This window comes from Cystoisospora suis (genome assembly GCF_002600585.1).
Source record: "Cystoisospora suis strain Wien I chromosome Unknown contig_1596, whole genome shotgun sequence".
Lineage (NCBI taxonomy): Eukaryota > Apicomplexa > Conoidasida > Eucoccidiorida > Sarcocystidae > Cystoisospora > Cystoisospora suis.
This window is the reverse complement of record NW_027154396.1, coordinates 68,018-89,317: the sequence shown is the minus strand read 5'-3', so window position 1 is coordinate 89,317 and position 21,300 is coordinate 68,018. Positions and strand designations below refer to the sequence as shown.

The window sequence follows — 21,300 nt, the reverse complement described above, 5'->3', positions numbered from 1 at the left end:
CGGCGGCTATTAGACCGTAGCTAGCTGGCTCCCCGGCTCAAACTGGTCGCACAGAGTCGCCGCGGAGTTCTGGCACACAGCGCGTGCTGTACTGGGAAGGACGGCAGGTAAAGACGGTTCATTCAGCCTATACCAGGTCGGGCGGACTTCGCCTGTACGAAACTCATGACTGCAGCTAGCGCCCGCACTTTGCCTCTTTGTAGCGGCTTTGCTTCCTGCAAGGACTAGACTAGTCATAGTTGGCTAGGGACGAGAGTGGACGTGGGGCAGCTCTACTGTGCGAGCGGGTTTACACACGCATGACTGCGTCTCGAAACGTCCTGCGCGCCTTAGCGAGTGGGAACCACGGGTCCGGGTGTGTAGCTGTTGATTCAAAGTGACGACGGCGATTTGCCTGATTCTTGCGCTGGTGTACTACTCGCGCTGGCAGATTGGTAAGTCAGCTCGCAGTCTCACGCATTGCTTGACTGTAAGCGTTTTCCGAACGGTGCTCTCTGAGACTCACTCGGGGTCCCACTAGGGGCAGAACCGAAGATACAGTGTGAAATGCACGCAGCGTTTCTCTACAGAAGAAAGCACAAGGACCCAGTCGGACGGTAGATTAAGTACAGCTCTATAAATGGCAGCTTGGGCTCAACCTGAACTGAAAATGCATCTACGAGTATTTGCTTCCCGCTGATGGGACTCCTCTGCACCCTCTGCTGGCAAATCCTTTTTTGCTCCGGGACGTTGTTGCCGCATCGGGGGGCAGCTTCCGTCGGCGCCAGGCCCCAGCTCCGCGCGGGCTCATCTCGAGGTCATCCTCCTTACGCGAGCTGCAACGCTCACAGAGGAAGAAGACAGGGACCTGTGACGGACGCCACGCGGCTCCAATCCACCGGGGGACTGCTGCTGAGGTCTTACTGACCCGGAGAGCCTTGGGGAAGAGCCCTGTTGGGCACGCCAGGCTGAAGGTACGCACCGTGGAACAACTCGGCTCCGAGGTCAGGGAGGCAGTCCACAATGGAGACAAGAGGATTTCTATCACGAAGAGGTTGGATTGGTACGCGCTGTACGGCGATTCTTATTGGCACATGAAAACTGTCCTGGCAGACTTGGAGACGGCATAAGGCCCGCAAAGCGAAGCAACGATGAGGCCTCCGGCCCCAAGGAAGCCCGCTGGTGTTTCGCCATTGGCGCTGGGGCTGCCTCCGCCCGTTGGTCGTCTACGTAAGGTAGGAACTTGGTTTGTATCTCACTTGGGAGTCGCGGTAAGTGTGAGGAAAAAAGCGATACACGGGCGCACAGTGTCCTCAGTGGGATTGGCTGGTTGATGGAACTTTTTGCTGCGCCACTGGCGGTTAAAGCTGTGGAACGATGGCGGTGTTTCTTCGAGTGTAAAAGCTGACGGCTCTTATCACGAAGAGCGTTAGGACGTTTTAAGGCACGGCCACGTATTTAGAGAAATAACATTTCTACAGTACAGCGGCCAGTCGGTCGGGCCTGCAAGAGGAATGACTGTGAACTAACCTCCGCCGTACTGCTCAGAGTTATCAGAGTACGAAAGAGTTTTCTCTGCGACACATAACTCAGGACAGTTCTGGATCGACAATATCTGTCACAGACAAGGCAGGAACGGCATATGGCACGCATTCCAGAAGGTGGAAGCGTGGTCCTGGCTGCATCACTTGCGTTTGGATGTCCGTAAGGACACCCCGTATTGCCTCAGTCTGACAAGAGAGGCGAACGGGAACATCAACTGCCTCGTAGGCTTTACCGGCTGGTCACACAGTCCTAGCTCAGTGAGATGCTCTGGACTTCACGCTGGGGCCCCAGCGAGATATTGAGAATCGGGGACGTGCCACATCCGAGACTTGGCTGTTTGAGTCCGGGGAGGTAAGCTTTGTAAACTGGCATGAACCTGAGAAAAGAATTTGTCACACAAACGAAACTCTCAGCGCGTCTTGATAAGGAAATATGGTGTCGAACAAGGCATAATCAGTGCTTTCCGAAGACCCGGTATCTGCTGTCTCCTCGTCAGCACACAACTGATTATGTCTGGTGAGAAATCGAATACGCTATCGCGATATTGCGAGTTGGGGACGCATCACATCTTAGACTTGGATGCTAGAGCCCGGCGAGACAAGCAACAGGAAGGCTTGTGGACGGAAGGCGCTTTGAAGAAAATGAAAGAGTCATGAAAGAGAGAGATCCATGGGAGAAATAAAAAGTGAAAAACAACACGAGCGAAAAAATCACAATTCCCTCACTGCATAGTGGCATCCCACTAGTGCAGGCACTGCGCCTGCTGTGACGTTATGTAGGAATCTTGCAACCGTACATGTCAACAAACTTATGAACCTGATCTTCTGTCATGCCGTCGCCTTCCGTTGCTCGCAAAGCCCTGGAGAAGCCGAAGACAGAGAGACAGCTTTCTTGTGGGCGAAGAAACAACGCGGCAACTGACATGAGTAGATTCGGAATCCTTCTAAGTCCACAACGACTGTAGAATCGCTGCCGTGCTGCGCAGATTATGCTAACAATTGACGTTTGTGGATTTACACGGGAGTCCGGCGCTAACAGTACCCTGACAGCCCTGTGTCATACCGCTCCAGCGGAGAGGGACTACGCAGATAAGCCTTCCGCGCTCAAGGCCACTGAACGGGAGTTGGTGCAAATGCACCCTCAGTCGCGACGACACTATGGATATGTGTGCAGACAAAGACTATCCACAGAGCAGCCATACAGCCATATCGCTTGTGGACCACATTTCGCTCATCCACGAACACGGAAAGAGAGGAAAAAAGGACTCCATGCAGATAGGCTTCTGTTTCCGCTAAAGACTTCGAGACATACTAGTTGACAAAAAGTACGCTGTCCACGCTTTCACGTGCCTGGGTGTAGCTGCATTCATTAGTACACGCAGGCCGTATACACGCTTCTGTATGAACAGACCAACACTCTTGTCAGGAATGTCTATGCTGCTTCATTCACGTCGGCAAGTATATATCTATTGGTAGTGTCTCTGAGACGGATAGAGGATGAGTTGTAGGGCCTCAAAAGACTAGAAGCTAGACCAGGGCCTGTGAGAGACAGAGATCACCAGGTAGACTAGTCGGAGTTCAGCGGTTCCCACTCTTTCTCAGCAAGTCGGAATCTAACTCATGTGGAGAAAGAAAGACGATAAGCCCATCAGTCGACTTCAGAATAGGAATCTTACTGCTCCTGTTGCTCACGCCAGCCGTAAACATGCGTTAAATCGTCCGTCTGCGTTGATGCACAGCAGATGAAAGAGCATGGTCCAAGTTCCCGGTGACATACTCAAGACACCGGCGGCGTCTGTCTTTAGACACATACAGACTATTCCCCGTGGGAGGTACGGAAAAGATCGGCACATTCCCGACAGCATCCCCCACACTCACAAACATGTCATGCGAGGTCTACAGTGAGAATTGCACCTTCGAAGATGTCAAACGAACTTGGCATGTCTTCGTCGGAAGAGCACTGTAGTTCAAGAAGTTCCAAAAGCTGCAGCAGAGAGAGTTTCCGTGTGCGTAGACGTAGAACACACGGCTTCACTAACTACTTGTCGCCTTCCCTCCGCCGCCTCTCTCCTCCCGGAGACAAACTCGGCTGCTTGCCGGGACAGGGGACTGGGAGTTCAGCCACTCGCAATTCATCGGCGATAACCACGACCAGTGAGACGTACAGACAAGAACACATGGATAGATACACGTATACATCTTAACATATACATGTGTTCGTACGTATCCCTTCACACATGCATACATAGAGAGCGACAGAAAGAAGAAAGCCAGACATACCTGCATCACCACCCACGCGTCGACCAGACTGTTCATTGGCTCGTAGTCTTTCAGGGCTCTGGTCAGAGAAAAAGCAAATCCGGTTCGATTCTCCTTTCCCGTTTTCCAATGTACTCATAAAGCGAACACACCTACATAAATGTATTTAGTAAGAACGAAACTACATACACTACACTCGACGCAGCAGATGTACTTGTGTGCTTCTGTCTGGGAATTATATCGTGAGTCATGTCAAACAACGACAGAGAAACAATCTGAAGACGACCTAAGTACCAAAACACGAGGAGAGCGTCCTTGGCCTCCACCGCCCGCACTCTCCCTCCTACTACCCATAGTCGAGATACTGGACACCTCCCCGCCGATGAAAACAATGTCTCAAGAAACGGTAAGAACAGAAGTCATCCAACGTTTCAAGAGGGAATCTATATATACATGTCTGTAGTATACACGTAGAGAAGAACCGTGTTGGAAGGCACACACATCTTTCTTTAGCATATCGCCAACCTAGTGTCGAAAACGTCACAAGGCGAGGCCGGCGGCACCAACAGCCACCTACTTGGATCGGTTAGATATTTGTTCCAAGCAAGCTACCGAGGTAGCAGGACGCACACATACATTTGTACACAGTGATCTTCCAGGAGTTCTTGAGTATAAGAACCGTCTCTAGCAGCCTCCGTCATGCTCAGCCATATCCCTGCCTATATCTATTCATATAGACAATATACGCGCCATACTGATGAGTGTGTAGTGACGTCAGCGCCGTTCTTCACATACTTATTGACGGGTTCCATGCAGTTGATTTCTTCCTCCGTTAGGCCAGGCATGTATTCGGCGCTTGCATCCTTTACAGCCTTGAAACCTGTACCAGGGTTGAACATACAGAGACAGTTGAGACAGATGCTATTACGCTGAGACAGATCTACATTTGTAAGGTGGGTTCGCCGGCATTAAAAATTCATCCCTTGAGCTGTTCAGCAGAAGCATGACCGGGAATCTACTTCAGATTCAGCCGGCCCGCAACATCGGCTTCTTTCGTTTCTCGGGACTGCTCTGCACTTCACGGCGATTCTCCTGTTTTCTTCTTCTTTCTCCCTTCCCACCCCTCTACTTCATTCACATCCACAATTGAGACATTTCAGGGTCTCTCACACAGGCGAGTCCCACCCCTACTTTTTCTGAATGCATCTGATGAAGGTTCCCAAGCCGCCCGCATCTTCATTAGAGAGAGCTCGAGGTACAGCTGGGACAGCTTCCTCTATTTTTACACCCGCTCCTATCACATACCGACTCATGCACACAATCGCGTTAGTAAGGTGAGATGCTTGTAAGCACACATAGCAAGTCAGGTTGCGAAGGTGGTCAAGTCGATGGTGTCACGTGCTTCTCATCATATACCCATCGGGTTTGTCAGAACGAGAGACGATGTAAAGCACCACGGCTACAAGAGATCCTTTCTCTCACGGGGGTGGATGCATGCCGTCAGCTGTACATCTCGAGTGTATCCAAATATGCGTATCTGCATATATGCATTGCCGATCTGAGATACAGAAATAGCTAAGATATGTCTGCTCTACTACATAGAAATACAGTGCAATGGCCTGATATGCAGTGTCTTCATCCGCGGCTTGCAGAACGGCTGGAGCTTCGCCTGTCAGGAAATCTCTATGTTCATCTCTGTTTGTATTGGTGACCCACGTAGCAAGGCGAACGGAACGGAAATACATTGCCGTCCTGTACGTGTATAGAAATAGAGACAGACAGAGATGAAGGCGAGACAAGATGGAGAGCAATGGTAGTAGGTCGTTGACTACGTCTTGTGTCTTGGTCAACACACCAAGCATCCAGCCTTCAAAGAGAACTAGCTTGACATTCGCAGAGTTCTCCTTCTTCCAGTCTTTCACGCAAAGTCGGTCACCTTGCCCTCCATTGAGAGATTTGTCGAAGACGGGTATTTGCACGTCTCTGCTTTTCGTCCATAGAGAAGAAACAAAGTGAACACCATAGACGACCACTTACATACAGAAGGCATCTCAACAGGTCTCTAGATATACTGCGATCTCTAAGGTACTTGGTAGTTTTCTGCAGTGGAATCCACCAAAACTATATGTGTGGAGATACTGTACGTGACTACTGCTGTCTCCCGTCTTCTTCAACAGGATGTTGTTAGTCGAATGTTGGGACCGTCGGGAATGAAATCGCGGTGCCTATGTCTTTCTAGTACAGATGATAGACACAAGGCTTGGGTGCCTTACACACTCTCCCGAGATGCCCATACACGTATACGGTCCTCTTCTCTTCAGTCCAGTATCCATGTATCTGCTACACACACACGTGGCTACGCGTGCTTCCCAATTTTCGGGCTAAGGGATGTATATAGCCATCGTCGATCTATGTAGCGATCCATGCGCGCAACGGTACATAGATACATACATATATCTACATATATTCTATGTAGGTATATGGGTGCTTGTTTCCTTGTTTATATACAGGTAGCTATGTATATACGCTGTTATATACCTGGCCAGTTCATCCCTTAAGGCGTAGCTACATGCCACTGTCAGATGTTTCTACACACACGTATCGTTCAAGTTCTCCGCTACACAGAATGAGGAAGTACTTGGTAAGTTTGTATGTTTACCCGTGGGATGGGTTTTTCAAAGCAGAGAGAACGCAGGCAGCTAAGGTTGGTTCGTGAGTACCAGGATTTCCACGTCTTTGGAGCAGCGGGTTCTCGGCATGTTTCCTAGCAAGCTTCTCTTGTTTCTCATGTAAGACGTAAAAGTCATCCAGAGAGAGAGTTACAACTCCCTCTACGCCGTTCTGTTGAAACATCCACTGCATGCAGAAGAACCCCCAAGCGAACAGCTCGATCATATTAACAACTATATATAGGATATCTGTGTACAGTAGACAAGTAGATATGACTCGTACTATACAAGATGCGCCTCCCTCCTTCTAAGGAAACATCACAGTACTGGCACCCCTATGCCAACCAGCTTCTCCTAACTATACACAAGTGTATGTACCTAGAGAAGAATTCGTATGCATACCTATGCATGCATATTTCTCCACATGTAGACAAACTCCTAGCAACTAAAACAAGCGAGAACTCTAGCGGTTTCTTCTTCACAGAGAGTAAGAGGACTGAGCTGCTATGCGTGTGCCAAGACGAGATCGACCCCGGTCCGTCAATTTCTGTATGCGTGTAGATAGGGAGGTCGAGACACTAACAAAGCACATGAGCCATAACGGAAAGCAACGACAACAGGACTTCCTATTACACTAAATAGCGCACTCTCGCCTCTCCTTAGGTCCCCTCCATTATCAGTGACCTATCGGAGTCGATGACAGAAACGATGACATTGCTCGAACCGTGCCCCCCCCATAGACAACAGGGCGAGGGGGGACTCTATACATCTGTTGGTATTGGGGGCCGGCGTTGTTTGGGAGTCGATATATATCTTGGACTAGACTAAAGAGAGCTTCAGTCCTCACTCTTCTTGCCATCGCATTGACAAAGTTAGGACGTGACCTCTTCTCTTAGCTGCTTTTCTAGGATGTGCTGTACAACGGGCTTACCTTCAGTGCATCGACAAGAGATGATTTACCACTTCCCTGAGGCGCACTGATGCCTACGACAAGAGCACCTCCCTCATTGTTGTTCTTTTGCTTCTTCACAACTCCATGCTCTACGTCTCCTCCAGTGTCCCCGTCTGGTCTACTGCTGTTGTCGTACTTATCTCTCAGCCGCCCTCTCAACAAGCGACCAATCCACGCGAAGACGGGAAAGTAAAGAGGCGCTAAGGTCTGGGCAACTTGCTTCACGTCTTCTCCCTTGCCTGACTTACGACGATGGAAGTCCAAGATTTTCTTTCCTTCGGAGGACTGACTCAACCAGCTTTCTAAGCTCGACTGTAAGTGCTGCATCTCTGAGGGAGAAAGCTCACAAGGTGCTAAAGAAGATGAAGCCAAGGAAGTAGAAAAGGAGGACGGGCCTTGAGCTGTCCGCCCCCCTTCTTCTATCTGCATACCCATGGTGGCAAAGAAGGGGCAAGAGAGAGAAAGAGAGACACGACGAAGGGGCACGGAGGATGAATGAACGGGAGGTAGACGTCACAGAGGTGAGAGAAAGATCAGAGGGTGTCGAGCGAAAGAGCGAGATGCCTAAGAAGAGTGAGAGAGAAATGAAGAAATGAGCGGAAGATTGACGATGAGGAAGAGAAAGAAAGCAGTCAGCGGGGTTTGGAGGGCGAGAGGAGAAAAGAGGACGATTGCGCTTTTTACATGTGCGTTACGGGGAGATGAACGTGTCCAGACGTATTTCGAGTAAGAAAGGTAGCCAAGGGGTGACAACGGAGAAGAGCTGGAAAGCAGGAATAAGTGAACGGAAAAGCAAAACGGATGGAGACAGAGGAAAGAGGAATGTAACAGAAGTTCCGAGGGACAACCCACGGGACTGCAGGCACACACGCAAAGACTCGAGTCGAGGGTACCTGAACGCTTGACGGGAGAAGCCCTCGGAGCGAAAAGTCTCCTACCCGGAACCATGCCACGAGAAACTCGGCCTTACAATTAAGAAAGGAGACTTCAGCCTCGAACTGGAACGGCAAGAAACACATTATTTCCATGCTCTCCATGTCCCCATCAGTCGAGTGTACATGCACACCGTCTCTCGACTTTTGTTTGGGAAAGCTTCGAGTGTCGCGGGAAGACATTTGAGAGACGGAAAGACACGCGGATGTCTCCCCCCACGCACACCTCTTCTCAATTCTTTTCATTTTCTCTGTTCTTTCTCGAGCGAAAGAACAGTGTCTTTTTTCATCTTCCTTAGGATCTTGTCTGCATACTCCTTCTCTATACTCAAAGCCATGCACGACGTCTTTGGTTCTTTTATGAATCTCAGTACATCTAGGAAAGTTTGTCCCATGGAAAAGCCGTCTCTCTCCTTACGAGACAGACCAGCCAGTACCTCAAGACAAAAAAGAAAACCCCAGACCTCGGACTTCTCTTTGTCTTTTACCCTTCGCGGCAGATTCTTTCTAACTCACCTTCTTAAGTTGCTTTGACGCGGCCATTACTTCTATCTCGGTGAGCTCTTAACGTTCCCCATACCTCTTCTCTTCTCCCGTAACTTTACCCCAGTTATTTTTCTGCCGTTGGAAAAAGACCCTTCGCTTTGTCTTTTATGTCCTCGAAGAAGACGACAGCTGTTCTAGGGGGTACCGTTCTCCGACATAAGTTCTTCGTTGGTACGCTTTCTTTCAGATTGGTGAGGTGTAAAGACACCCGCCGAATGTTCAACGGGCCCCCCCTATCAAATTCGGTCTGCTGTTGCCCGTCAGAGAATAAAGAAAGAACACTCAAGAGAATGCACTTGGACAGGGTTCGGCTTGTGAGCTCTAATTCCTTTAGCTAATCTAACACGTCATGTCGTTCCGAACAGTCCGCCTCTCTACGACTACGGATAAGAACACGAGCTTCATCCGTCCCAAGCACTCGTTCTTTCTTCTGGCGTGGAACGCGATGGGTGATCTGGGGGGTGGAGGAAAGATGGGACAGCAAAAAGGACAAGCAGGTCACTGAGCTGTGTTCGACGTATTACTGGCTCGTGTGAAGGGGGCTTGTCAGGAATAACGCGAAGTTACGAAGGCATAGAACAAGAGAACCATGGAAGTAGTGACCGCTGTAATAGGAAGAAAGGAAGAGTCTTCTTCTGCGGAGATATCTGGGTAGAAGGTTGCACGTCTACAAGCGGATACTGTATGTGTGTATGGATGAATATGTATGTCTGTACGTATGTATGTTGACGTTTATGCGAATACATACATCTAGGGGAGGCATTCTGGATTGGAATCGACTTCAAAAAGAAGCTGCATGCATCTGTTGGGCACTTGTCTGTCTCTACATGATTCTCTGTCGTGCGGCTTTTGTCCCTTTCCATTTGCATCCGTCCTTCTTCGTTGTTCGGCTGTCTGTATACGGGCTTCTCTTCCTTTACGACTACACCATGGTTCGTGCCCTTGCACCTCTTCTTTCTCTTCCTGCTTGTCCATACCAACATCGCGTCTCATCCTGTCTTCCTCATTCTCTGTTTCTTCTTCATCTTTCTCTTTCTTTCTTGTCTCTTTCCTCCTTCTCTCCATGCTCTTGTCGTGCCTCTCTTCCTTTCCTCCCCGTCCTCACATCTCCCTCTCTGCTAACTGAGGAAAGCTCGACAAGGCTTTTTTGTCTTTCTTCGCTCACGGCTATCACCTGTCCTCCTTGCACACCCTTCTCTCTTCCTCCGTCTTTATATCTCTGTTCTAAACAGCGACGAAATGCCACTTCACAGCAGCTCTTCTCTTCCCTTCATACCACGAACAAAGAAAAACGTAAAGAGGCCGAGTCAACTCTATCTTCTTCATTCATATCAGATAGTCCTTCGCCTTTAAATAGCAACAACAACTCCCTTCACCATCTTCACAAGTCTTCATCTTCGTCTGGCTCTTTCTTTATCAAATCGTGTTTCTTGTCTTGTCCTAGGCTTTCCTCACCTTCGCTTGCGTCTTTCTCTCCTCTCTACGCAACCTCTGCTTTCTTCCTCAGATCCTTCTCTCCCTATAGACAATGCAAATGTTCTCATCGCCACTGTATCTCTTCTCTGTATTCTTCTTCTCTCCAAGGGAAAGCACTTAGGTCTTTATTTCCTTTCTCTTCTTCTCCTGTCTTTTGTTCTTCACCCGTCCTTACGGCGACTTCTCCTTCACTTTCTGGGCCCCCCTCCATACAGGAGCTTCAGCAGCGAATTCGTGAAGGAGTGATTCCTCTCCCTAATCAGCTTGCTACATCACAGCCCCTGGCTAGTTGTTTTGCATCGATTCTCTCCGTCGATTACGGTTCTCATAAGATGGGTCTTGCTCTCTCCACGAATCTGGATGGCTCTCCTTTCCTCTCGACATCTACGTCGAGAGGAAATTCCGCTGAGAGAAGGAAAGAGTCTCTTTCAGGAGGCCCCCGCCCCGAGAGGATCTCTCCTCAGGTCCGCTCAGGTACCCAGAGCAGTCGTCAGAAAGGAGACAGCGGTTCTGCAGATAGCGAAGAACAACCGGAAAATGCAGGCCTAGATACCACGGAGGGAAGAGGTGTGAGAGAAGGCATGCACGATGATACGCCGGTTTTCAGAAAGGGCGAGGAAGACCGACAGATCTGTGAAGGGAAGACAGGAGGAGTGGGAGAAGAGACGATCGGTTCATCTTGGCGCGCCGAGAGGCTGTATCACCAGAATTCTTCTACGGAGATAGATGACTGCACTCGCGCTGCTGGTTCCTCTTTGGAAGAGATCAAGGAGAAGAGGTGTAGCCGCACGGAGTCCCCAGGAGAAGGTCAATACCATCCGCATGTGAAGTTCTTAATGGAGGCGAGAGGGGCGGCTCAGAGAAAGCGAGAAGAGCGTCTAAAGCATGAGAAGAAAGAAAGGAGTGAAACACTCAGAAGAGCGGGGCCTGTAGGTCTTCTTCTTTTCAGGGTTGAGGCAGAAGGTGAACAGGAGGAAAGAGGACGAAAGAGGAAAATTTCCAATCGGAGAGAAGAACGTGAGCTTGAAGATCTAGATGAAGGACGACGAGAAGACAAGGCAAGCAGAAAGGTCTATGAAGAAGACGATCTTCTTCCTCTTCCTCTTTCCTCTGCTGTCTCTTCCTGCGCTGCTTCTCATCTTTCTTCATTCTCCACAGCCCCCACTACCACCCCAGTCACTGGCATCTCTACTACTTCTACTAATGCATCTGCAACTAGAACTTCACCTTCTTCTGGTTCAGCTTTCTCTTGCTTCCCGTCATCTTCCTTTGTCGGTTCGGAATTCCAGCAAGGAAGGGGAAGCCACAGCTCTTATCACTATAAAGAAGACATAGCCCAATCGTGGGCTTTCTCCCTGCTTCGTCCCTTCGTCGTGCCGGAGATGTCTATTTCTGCGATGATAGCCAAAGCCTGTAGTGCGGTAGCTACATACCACGCTACAGCCGTACTCATAGGAAGGCCTTCAAATCCTCTTCTCTCCTCTGATCTGTAAGGACAGCCTCCAAGCTTAGCTATGCATTTTACACACATGTATAGATCTCTCTACATCGTATATGCTCCATGCACTCACGGCATGTATATGTCTGTGATGCGTCCCGGTTGCCTCTTCTTCTATTTCAGTTCTCACATTCGGGTGTCCCCCTTCCGAAAGCTCTCCCAGCTATACTCTATTCCGGTAACCCTACCATCTCATTCCGCCTCGATAGTGTCGATACTTGTGCACTCATAGCCGAAACCAGTTCCTTTCTTGACGGCAAGGAATACAGGACAATGCTCGGCTAAGAGAACCCGCCCACACAGACACGGCAATTTCCTTCAAATCGAGCGACTTTTTCTTGTCTCCCCCCCCTGCAAGAAAACTCTACACTCGCTGCGGCCTTCCATCACAGGACAATGTCTTTTCTCGTGTGCAGGGAGGGGTGAATACTTGTGACGATGTGGATACGGGGTCCAGTGTGTCTCTGGAATGTAGAACACTCGCATCTCCAGGCGTGGACGTCTAGTCTTTTACAGACTGCAGTCACAGGAAAGCCAACGGAATCACTCACAATTTCATGTAGGGCAGCTTTTCTGAGTAAGGAGAAGATACGGTTTTCACCAGCAAGCAGAAGCTAACCGCCAAGGCCAAACGAATCATATCTGTCGGAGTTCTCAATATGTGTGAACGTACGCATACTCAGGCTCGCACGATCTCTCTCTCTATCTGCCTTATCGTATCGATCTTTCTGTCTATCTATCCCTCTACGTGTCTATACTGTATGCATTTATCTTCCACCATTTCAAGGGAGCGATCCGGCTTTCTTATTCAGAAATCAAAAACCGTAAGCGTAGAAGAGAGTGATCATCCCACCTCAGCATTTCAGTTGCGCTAAGTATACCTAGGCATAGTCACATGTGATGTACACAAGTGATCCACACAACTAAAACCAACAGGCCAGCTGGTCTGTTCATATACGTACTCTGTATGTACGTGCACATGTATATCTGCAAATATATATATATATATATATATCTGAGCTTATTTTCGTGAGTTCTACGTAATTTTTTTGTCTACTACCTTAGCCTTCTCAATCCTACATCTGCATTTCTACATGGAGCCACTTCGTTTTCTTCTCTCTCTTCTAAATCTTTCACTCCCGCATGCGGTGTCGTTTTTCGCTCTTTTCTAAATCAGCCACTTTCATAGCCGAAAGAACAGCTTTCCGCGCATGTCTCGTTTTCTCTTGTTTGTGTTGTTGTTGTTCTTGTACATGCGTTTCTTTACTTTCTCCAGAGCCCCTCTAAGCTTCCGCTGTCTCCTGACAAGAGACTTTGCTATCCTGCTTTCCCAAGCACTGCTTCAACATAGTCTTCACCGCCTCACCCCCGCCCCCCCTTCGTCCTTCTTATCACAAGCGAAAAGAAGAAGATCAAGCAGCTCAGATGAATACGGATCGACAAGCTCCAGAGATACACAAGATGGCTCAAAGGCTCACCAGGATCCTTCTTTCCCTTCCCCCCTACCAGTCGTTCTGTATGATGAGGCGTATACGACCGTTGAAGCACATCAACTTCGTCGGACGGAGCAAGTACCTTCTAAGAAAAAGCACGCAACAGGTTAGTTACGCGGGGTGAGTACTCGGACAGAAAAGAAAAGACACGGACAGGATGACGGGGATGAACGAGAGTGCGGAGATTTGAATCTCTTGGTTCTTCGTAAAGGAGGCAGGATAGAGTATATGTATATACGTATCTATGTATGTACACGTGGAAGGGAGTATAGCTAGCTCCCATGTTAGAAGTTTTGTTCGATGGGGGACGGCGACTTATTTCCTCTTATGGAAAAAAGGCTGAAGCCCATTACTTGTCCTGAACTTCTCTCGTTCTCTTCCTTTTCTTTTCAACACATGTCTGTTTGTTTTCTTAAAGACCAGAGCAAACCCTACTCATCAGTGAAGGAGCAATTAATGTCGAATCCCCCGGGGGATCACGGGTATGTACTCACGTACATACCACATGACATCCGATATACATAGAGCCTTTGTTTTCTGAGTCTACCAATGTTCGCGGATCTAAATAGATATGAATGTGTATATGTATGTATGTCTCATCTTCACCCTGCGTACCTGTCAGCATCTGTGTATTCACGTACAATCTGAGTTGTCCTTTATCGGCCACCCCACGATAGAAAGAGCTTTTCTTCCAACTGACGTGTAGATATCTCTTGTTTGTTTCTTACCGTTGGTCGTGACCTCCCTCTGGTTTTCCCCTCATGATTTAAACGGCGGAGATCATTTTGCAAAGAGCTCTGCTAAGAAAGAGGACGTCAGTACACTACTCCCTGGCCTGCCTGCTGGAGATTCGGTGAGGGTGACCTCTTGTTACTTCTAGTCCACGTGCAGTCATATTCGTAGTTCGCTCGAGAGGTTTCAGGGCTAACGTCCTTATTGCACGTAGGCCTGGCTGTGTGCTCTGACCCTTCTGACACATGTGACTGTTCAAAGATGCCTTCGTAGATAGCGAGAGTGCAGTGGCCCTCTGCCGTCGTTTTCTTCAACACCTGGGCTGCAGTGTACGAGAAGAAGGAGGAGGTTTTCTAGTTCTGCCGACTGCGCGAACTTTCTTCCCTCGTTCGCTTCTTTTTTTCAATGCGAATGGACGACGGCCCTCTCTTCAGTACAAACTGAAGCAGGTACGGGGGGACCGTTTGAGAGGCGACGCCAGAAGCCAAAACCGTTTGTCAGCACAGGTTGTCCTACGCAGAAGAGCAAAGTATTGCTTTCCATACCTCCAAGAACAAGTAGGAGGATGAAGCCCTGCTGTCCTTGAAAGACCACCGTCTGTAGCTCTAGTACCAGTACCCACCACGCAGTACAAGTGCGGTTTTTCATGCGACTTTGTATGCTTCGTTTTCATGAAGCTCTCCGTCCCGTCTACAGCAAAACATCTAGGCGCTCGACTTGCTTGGGAGCAAGAAGAGGAGGGATGTGGCGACCGAGGAGCTCTCTTTATTTGTTTTCTCTCTCCTTGTATTCCATTTTCTTTCAGTTCTACATGTCTCATCCAGCTATACAACGTGTTGCTCAACAAGTTGGTGGGTGGGATCTCCTCATCTGATCTAGGGTTGGTCTCACGGAGAATACTTGCTATCTCCCAAGGGAAACCATCACTCTCTTCGCATGTTCTGAGGCTACGAGGGGACTCCGTCGAATTCTTCTACTCTTTTGGAGGAGACAGCTACGGTAAGCTGGAAAACACTTTTCACTCGAGGGAGGGAGCAGCAGATATTCAGGCGTATGCATACCGTACAACTGTCTGGCTGCTGTCGACAGCGTTTTCTTGGGGTTGCCTAGGACAGATTTTTTCCCTCCTTTTCGTGGGGGTAGTCTTCTTCAGAACAGAGAGGAAATCTCAAGGGCCGCTTCCTAGAAAGAAAACTCATCAGGTAACCAACGATGCATGTGCCGTACGTACGCACCCTACGGGGGTGTACGCACCTACATATGTGTCAAAGGAGGTGGTGGTGTTCTGTCTCCCACGGCTGGGCGTTGTTGTCTGTGCTCTGTCAGCTTCCCATCGTCCTGGCTGGAAAGTCACAGAGGACGAGGAGGGGTTCCAAAAACAGAAAGATGGAGCCCACCGGGATTTCAAAGGCAGAAAATGAAGGACTCCTTCTGCCTGTACGGTGGACAGAGTGAACGGAAAACGAGAGAGATTGACAAGGAAACGTCTCTATTTCAAGGTTTTAACATTTCCAACCACTTCACCCGAAGCTACAGATCTCTCTTCCGTCGTTCCGCTTCGATCACCTGAGAGGCAGGTTACCTTTGAAGTTTTTTTCCTGGCACGCGCATTGGGTGCCTGCCTATGCCGAAGGCGGGGATCAGGTGATCGGAGTCATAAAACGTGCCATTTGGGACACACAAATCACGGACAGAGTGGTTTCATTCCTCTGTACGTTTCTTTAGGTGTGCTTCGAGTATCCTTTGGAGAAAGTATGCATGGTCATGCGATCACCCGCCCGGCCGCCCACGTCGGAGGCCGCGGCCAGCCCTTTCCGGCGATCGAACCCTGTGTAGTGTGCATCTGTACGTCTTGTTTTACGTGCACATTAGGACCACGGACGCCTGCTACTCAGACGTATCTCAACGATCGTGTCCGATTCTACGAACGTAATTGTATGTCTTTTCTTTCTTTTGGTAGACACGTGGTTAGCTGTCAGTGCAGGGGACATCTTGGCTGTCGTGAATTACCTCGGTCCTCTTATGGAGGAATTTTCGGTCCCTGAAGACAGGCAGCAGGAAATGAATGATATAGATACAGTAGGTACGCACAGATTCGTCGTGCAGTTGCTGAAGGCACGTGACGCCTGAAGCACAGCCATTCTGTAGTACTTTTTCCGATGCGATTACTGAACGTTCTCGAAGTCAAACTCGTTTTACTTTTCCACAAAGCGCACTTGAAGTACACTCGAACGAAACGGACAAAAGAACAAAACTGCTCTGTTTCACATCGGCGCGAACCGACCAAATCTGGTACGGACCCCAAAAGCAGTAACTCCAGTCAAAAGAGAACGCGAGATCCGGGGGTGAACGAAGCTTGTCCGGAGACGCGAGGATAGGGCAGCGGAAACCGCACGTCAACCTCACACGGCCGCCGAGAAGGGAAAGTTACATCTGCTATACAAAGGAACTCCACAACTTTTGAGTTGTAGCTGACGTGTCCATGAAAGTGTCCCTTAGTTTCTGTCGCAGCTGGCTTCTGTGGGTTGTTTTTGAGCAGCTACACTATGCTGTGTGCTGAAACTGGAGGGGGAGCCTTCACCCTGAAGCGTTTCTCCTCTGGCCAGCTTAAAATCTTGCGCACCCGAACAGAAGGCGCTTCAACACGTGGTGGCAAGACCGTCTCGGGGGCACGCGCGGCAACTGTCATTACCGGTGGCGATTTCCCCGTCCAGCGGTTTTCTTCCCCGGAACCGAAGGGAAAGGGGCAAAGAATATAGCTCCAGGAAGTGAAGTCACTCCTTACTCAGTTAACCGAGTTCCTGGCCAGCGATACTTGCCCACACGTGTCTGTGAGAGTGCTTGTCAACGACGCTACCAACAATAATACAGAGAGGTGCTGTCTTCTGAACTTTTTGCCTTCGCGCCACGGCAGATAAGGCTGGTAGGGTAATCTCAACATTCAGGCGTCGAAGGTGAACACCATCTAAGTCGCGCACTGCGCTCGCTCCTGGGTGCATACTTAGAACAAAATTTCACAAACATCAGAGAGTTGATTCTCTGAACAAAAGCGTTCGGTCACTCCACCTCCATAGGATACTCCGTGGGCCTTCATGGTTGGCCACGTCGACCTGTTTGGCGTCGTTCCACTGGAACGGTCGACTTCTTGGAGAGGGCACAAATATTGTACCTTCTCAAAAGCCGGGAGATGGTTGTCCATCCGTCTCGACCGGCAGCTAACCTCCCGAGTGCAAAGTATGGGAAAGAATAGAGAATAAACGCCATCGTGCCTTTCTCTCTGTATCATTTGCATTAGCAGTCTCCAAAGAGGGCATCCAACACTGCCAAACAAGTAAAAGGTCCGTTTTGAATATGGGGTTTTACCCCGCTGTTCGGGCAACGGAGAGCAACCCCTTGTCATGTTGTTTTCGATTCGATCCTAGAGGCTAAGAAAACCGAACAGCCGCATCTCCTCTGAGTCATTTCCTATGCAACACCCACTCATCTCCAGGGTGATCAGCCCCGTTCCCGATGGTGAAGATGGTAACAGGACTGCGGTCTCCGTGTGACTCCTACCCGGTAGTTATTCAGTAACCGGCAAGTCGTGTACAAGACCTCACACGAGCAAGCGACAATGATGACGTTCTTTCTGTTCTTCCTCTTTTCTTTTTCTCGCATTCTTTTCTCAATGACATCTACCATCCTCCCTTGTCTTCCTCTCCGGACAGGGCTGCTGGCGGTGAGTTGAATCCCAGTGATGGACTTGTGTCTCTACATTCACTCTCACATCCACTCACACCTACAAAACTAGTAGTTGAATAGAGGTTTTGATAATCAGACACGTGTAGCAGCACGAAACGCTCAGCAGCAAGCCAGTGGCTGCTCTGATGGTTGTGGTGATTTCAAAGTTGCAAGCCCTCTCCTCCCCCTAGTTGAAACCATTTCGCATGTTTCGACGTATAGCAACACGGTGGTTCATCGAGTGACTCTCCTGTGTCTTTGACCGTCCCCGTACCTCGATTTGCTGACTACCATGAAGCAAGTCCTGAAAGCGTTTGCAATGGTTTTGAGAAATCGTTTCAAGGAATGCATCCATCATCAGGACACTAGGCTCGGCGGCCTTTTGCTTGCGACAGCGCCGCAGGATCGTCAGAGCACTGTCGGCCCTCTTTTTCTGCTGCTGTCTTCATGCTAGCCAGATCAGCAAGAAGGAGATTCTGTTTTACTTACATGACAAGACACTCCTCCGATGTCAAAATGAGACAAAAGAAGCTCTCCTCTTTTTAAGTCTTAGGACCCGAATAGATCCTAAGCTCTTTTTACTCCTGTTTTTAAATGGTTTTGTTTTCGTTGACAAAGAAAGAACTACTTTCTCTTGTTGCGGCGGGGCTGTCCGGGCTTCCTCTCTCGTCCTTGCCCCCCTGCGCCCTACTCGCCGCACATTTTTGCGAGCAAGCCTCTTTTATCCATTTTTTCTGATCTGCAAGTGTTCCTCGCCATGACACCCTCAACGCCTGCGACCTCCTCATCATGGAGGGGACTCTCATCCCGGCCAGGTAAATTGTTTTCCTCTCGCTGGCTTCCACGGCTACTCACTGTAGTAGCCTCTTTGCAACAGCAGGAGCCTCGCAACCCGGACGCTGCCGGAAGCCCCGTTCTCATGCTCCTTGACTCAGCTTACTTCACAGGGTCCCTACTGTACACTACGATAAGAAAATCGTGAACTCTTGCCTTAATGAAACATCACCTTGGGAAGTCGGGACAATTCGCTTCGTATCGCATCGGCACAGGCACAACAGGAAAGTCGAAACACAATCCCGACTTCAATTTCCCTGAAAACTGGCGTTGTCTCCCTCTTGAACGATGAGCGCTACCGGCGGGTATGGACCTTTTCTTTACCCCCCTCTCTTTCGGGGCCTTTCTGCTTCCGCCTTCTCTCAAACGAATAGGAGCAACCTTTTCTCTAATGAGAGTACCCCGTGAATCTTTCATTTGCGTTGAGTTGAGCGGAGTCGCCTTTTTTTTTTCAGCAACCTTGGCGGCACTAGGCATATGGATTGCTTGCCTTTCCTCGATGGGGATCGAGAACGTTGTCGCTCAACGGGCACCGTCTCCGCGTAAGCTTCGTCTTCTCTCCGTTGTTCTTCCCTCGTCAGAGAAAAACACTTTTCGCCATGTCTCTTTTCTTTTCGTGTTCGTAATCCATACGCTGCTCTCCGTTTTTCACCTGGTGTCTAGTTTCTGTGGATCTCAGCCCTTCTAGCTGCAGTGTCACTTTGGCGTCACTCATCGACTCGTGGAGAACAGAATCAGAATGGACGTCCGAACGTTGTTGTTTCCTTTTTCTTTCAAGGAAGGGTTTTCACGTTCTTTCGTCCAGTGGTGTAGCACATATTCTCTGTCTACTTCGTTGACACGATCCCTAGTCTTTTCATTCCGGCTGCGAATGCGCACCTCTCCTCTCTCCTCCCTTCTTTGGTTTATCCGTGCATCTCATAGTAACTTCATTTCTCACGTGCCTTCCTCCTTGTGTCTTGTTTTCAGCAACATCGGGTAAGAGAGAACAGTCCCACGGAACCTCTCTTCATTCCTCTTCATCTTATCTCCATTTCTCCCACCCCCAGCACTGCAAGCCAAAGTATTATATGTCTGGTCTCTTTCCTTCCTATTCATTGGCCTTTCTTGTTTGTGTCTGTGTGTGTTTCTTTCCAGGACTAATCGAAAGTAAGTCGCAAGAAAGAGACCCAAGCCTTTGATATAGGGAGAACCAAAGAAGTAAAGAGAATTTGTCTGCGTCGTTTCTTTAACTGTTAGATATCATGGACCCTACACAGCATCTGAATCTTCCGTCGGCCGTAAGCGAACTTCTTTTTCATTTGTTTATGTTCCTTTCTGCTTTTTTCTTTTCCTCTTGCGTTTCGTCTCAGATGCGCGGGCTACTCTCGACGAAGGTAAGGTGATATAAGGCTTTCTCGCTTGACCCCTCTCTCCCCTGGGAGGAATCGTCGCTTGAGTTGTTTGCAGGGTGTATACCCAATTTTTTCCAGAGTCCTTCAGGTATATACGTAAGAAGAAGGTGTATCAACTTACCATTGTTAACGTATATCTTTGTAGATCGGTGTCCTAGTGGTTGTGCTTGTTCTCTTTCTTCTCATCCATGCATAAACGTATATATATGCACGTAAAGCCGACAGCGCTGCTGACAATGTCCCCTTTAGAATGCTAGGCTTCGAACCCGTGACTATGAGTGTCAACATCGATATGCTGACGGTCATAGTTCGCAGTTTGCTATGGTGTTGTCTTGAGACATAGGATGAATATCTATAGGGCCACAGGTCTTTTGACTTCATTGTCTGTGTTTTCGTATCATGCATGCGTGTGCATTTGTTTTTTCTTATCCTTGTTACCTTCTGCTTGTGAATTTTCCCCCCAGTGAACCGCCTTGAACAGCGTGTCCGCGCAGAAGATATGACAGATGAAGAGACAGCCAATAAACTGTATGCGGAGGTCTTCAGAGGAGCATCTCCTGGTTATCCTTTGCTCTCACGTATGAAGGATAAAGTCTTTCTCATGGGGTTCGGCTCTATGACGAAAGATTATGATGAGGGATTTCCTCTAGTTGAAGGACTTCTCCGGTGTACCCAGCAGGCTTTACAAGGCTTTCTACAAAACACAACTCCGCAGATGCCTCCCTCCACAGCTGAAGCAAAGCTCACAGTTGTATGCCGTGAAAGCCGAGTCCAACCGAATATGAGAAAGGCTCTTTTGGCGGCACTGAAGAGAAGTGTATTTGGTAGGCGATCTAGAACTATCATAGATCATGTCTCGATGTCTCGCCTCTTTTCTCTCTCTGTCTCCCTTTTCTGAGTTGGCTAAGTTTGTTGTGCAGTTGCGGCCTCTAGCTCTTTTCTGTCTCTCTCTATCTCTTGGAGTTTTTAGATGTACAGATCCACTTCATTGCAGATGTGAATGATGAGAAAGAGATCTCTACGAAGGTCTTTTTTGAAGTCGGAGATAATCCCTAAGCACTTGTGTACACATGGCAAACATAAAGAACATGAAGATCTTAGCCAGGCATCTATCGTGATACGCTACATATATATATATATATATATTGATATCCTTCTGCGACTCTTCTTTTCTCCGTGTCTATGAGAAAAAGCACAACACGTCTTTTCACTCCATTAATGTGTATCTACGCCATCAGTGTATGCGAGTCTCTCCTGACGTACACGCGTTTT

General features: G+C 48.9%; 3 protein-coding genes across 3 annotated transcripts; 2 read left to right on the top strand and 1 right to left on the bottom strand.

Annotated features, from left to right (window-relative positions):
- Window positions 1-1,657: 1,657 nt before the first annotated feature.
- Window positions 1,658-8,402, bottom strand: CSUI_003548 (glycerate kinase). Its single transcript, XM_068063744.1, has 8 exons — window positions 7,383-8,402; window positions 6,442-6,638; window positions 5,638-5,768; window positions 4,578-4,662; window positions 3,804-3,861; window positions 3,200-3,246; window positions 2,321-2,383; window positions 1,658-1,900 (listed from the first exon to the last, which is right to left on the bottom strand). Exons 1-8 carry the CDS (start codon window positions 7,836-7,838, stop codon window positions 1,774-1,776), a joined length of 1,164 nt encoding a protein of 387 aa, XP_067924286.1. The 5' UTR covers window positions 7,839-8,402; the 3' UTR covers window positions 1,658-1,773.
- Window positions 8,403-8,442: 40 nt separating this feature from the next.
- CSUI_003547 (uncharacterized protein) lies at window positions 8,443-16,286 on the top strand. Its single transcript, XM_068063743.1, has 5 exons — window positions 8,443-11,846; window positions 13,132-13,454; window positions 13,767-13,830; window positions 14,886-15,079; window positions 15,407-16,286. The coding sequence occupies exons 1-5, from the start codon at window positions 9,574-9,576 to the stop codon at window positions 15,499-15,501; spliced, it is 2,949 nt and encodes a 982-aa protein (XP_067924285.1). The 5' UTR covers window positions 8,443-9,573; the 3' UTR covers window positions 15,502-16,286.
- A 1,838-nt stretch (window positions 16,287-18,124) lies between these two features.
- CSUI_003546 (uncharacterized protein) lies at window positions 18,125-20,851 on the top strand (the record flags this gene model as incomplete). The annotated part of the gene is made up of 5 exons (XM_068063742.1): window positions 18,125-18,615; window positions 19,090-19,176; window positions 19,772-19,783; window positions 19,987-20,010; window positions 20,493-20,851. Coding segments are annotated over exons 1-5 (540 nt in total), but the record flags the coding sequence as incomplete, so codon positions are not given.
- Between the last annotated feature and the right edge of the window lie 449 nt (window positions 20,852-21,300).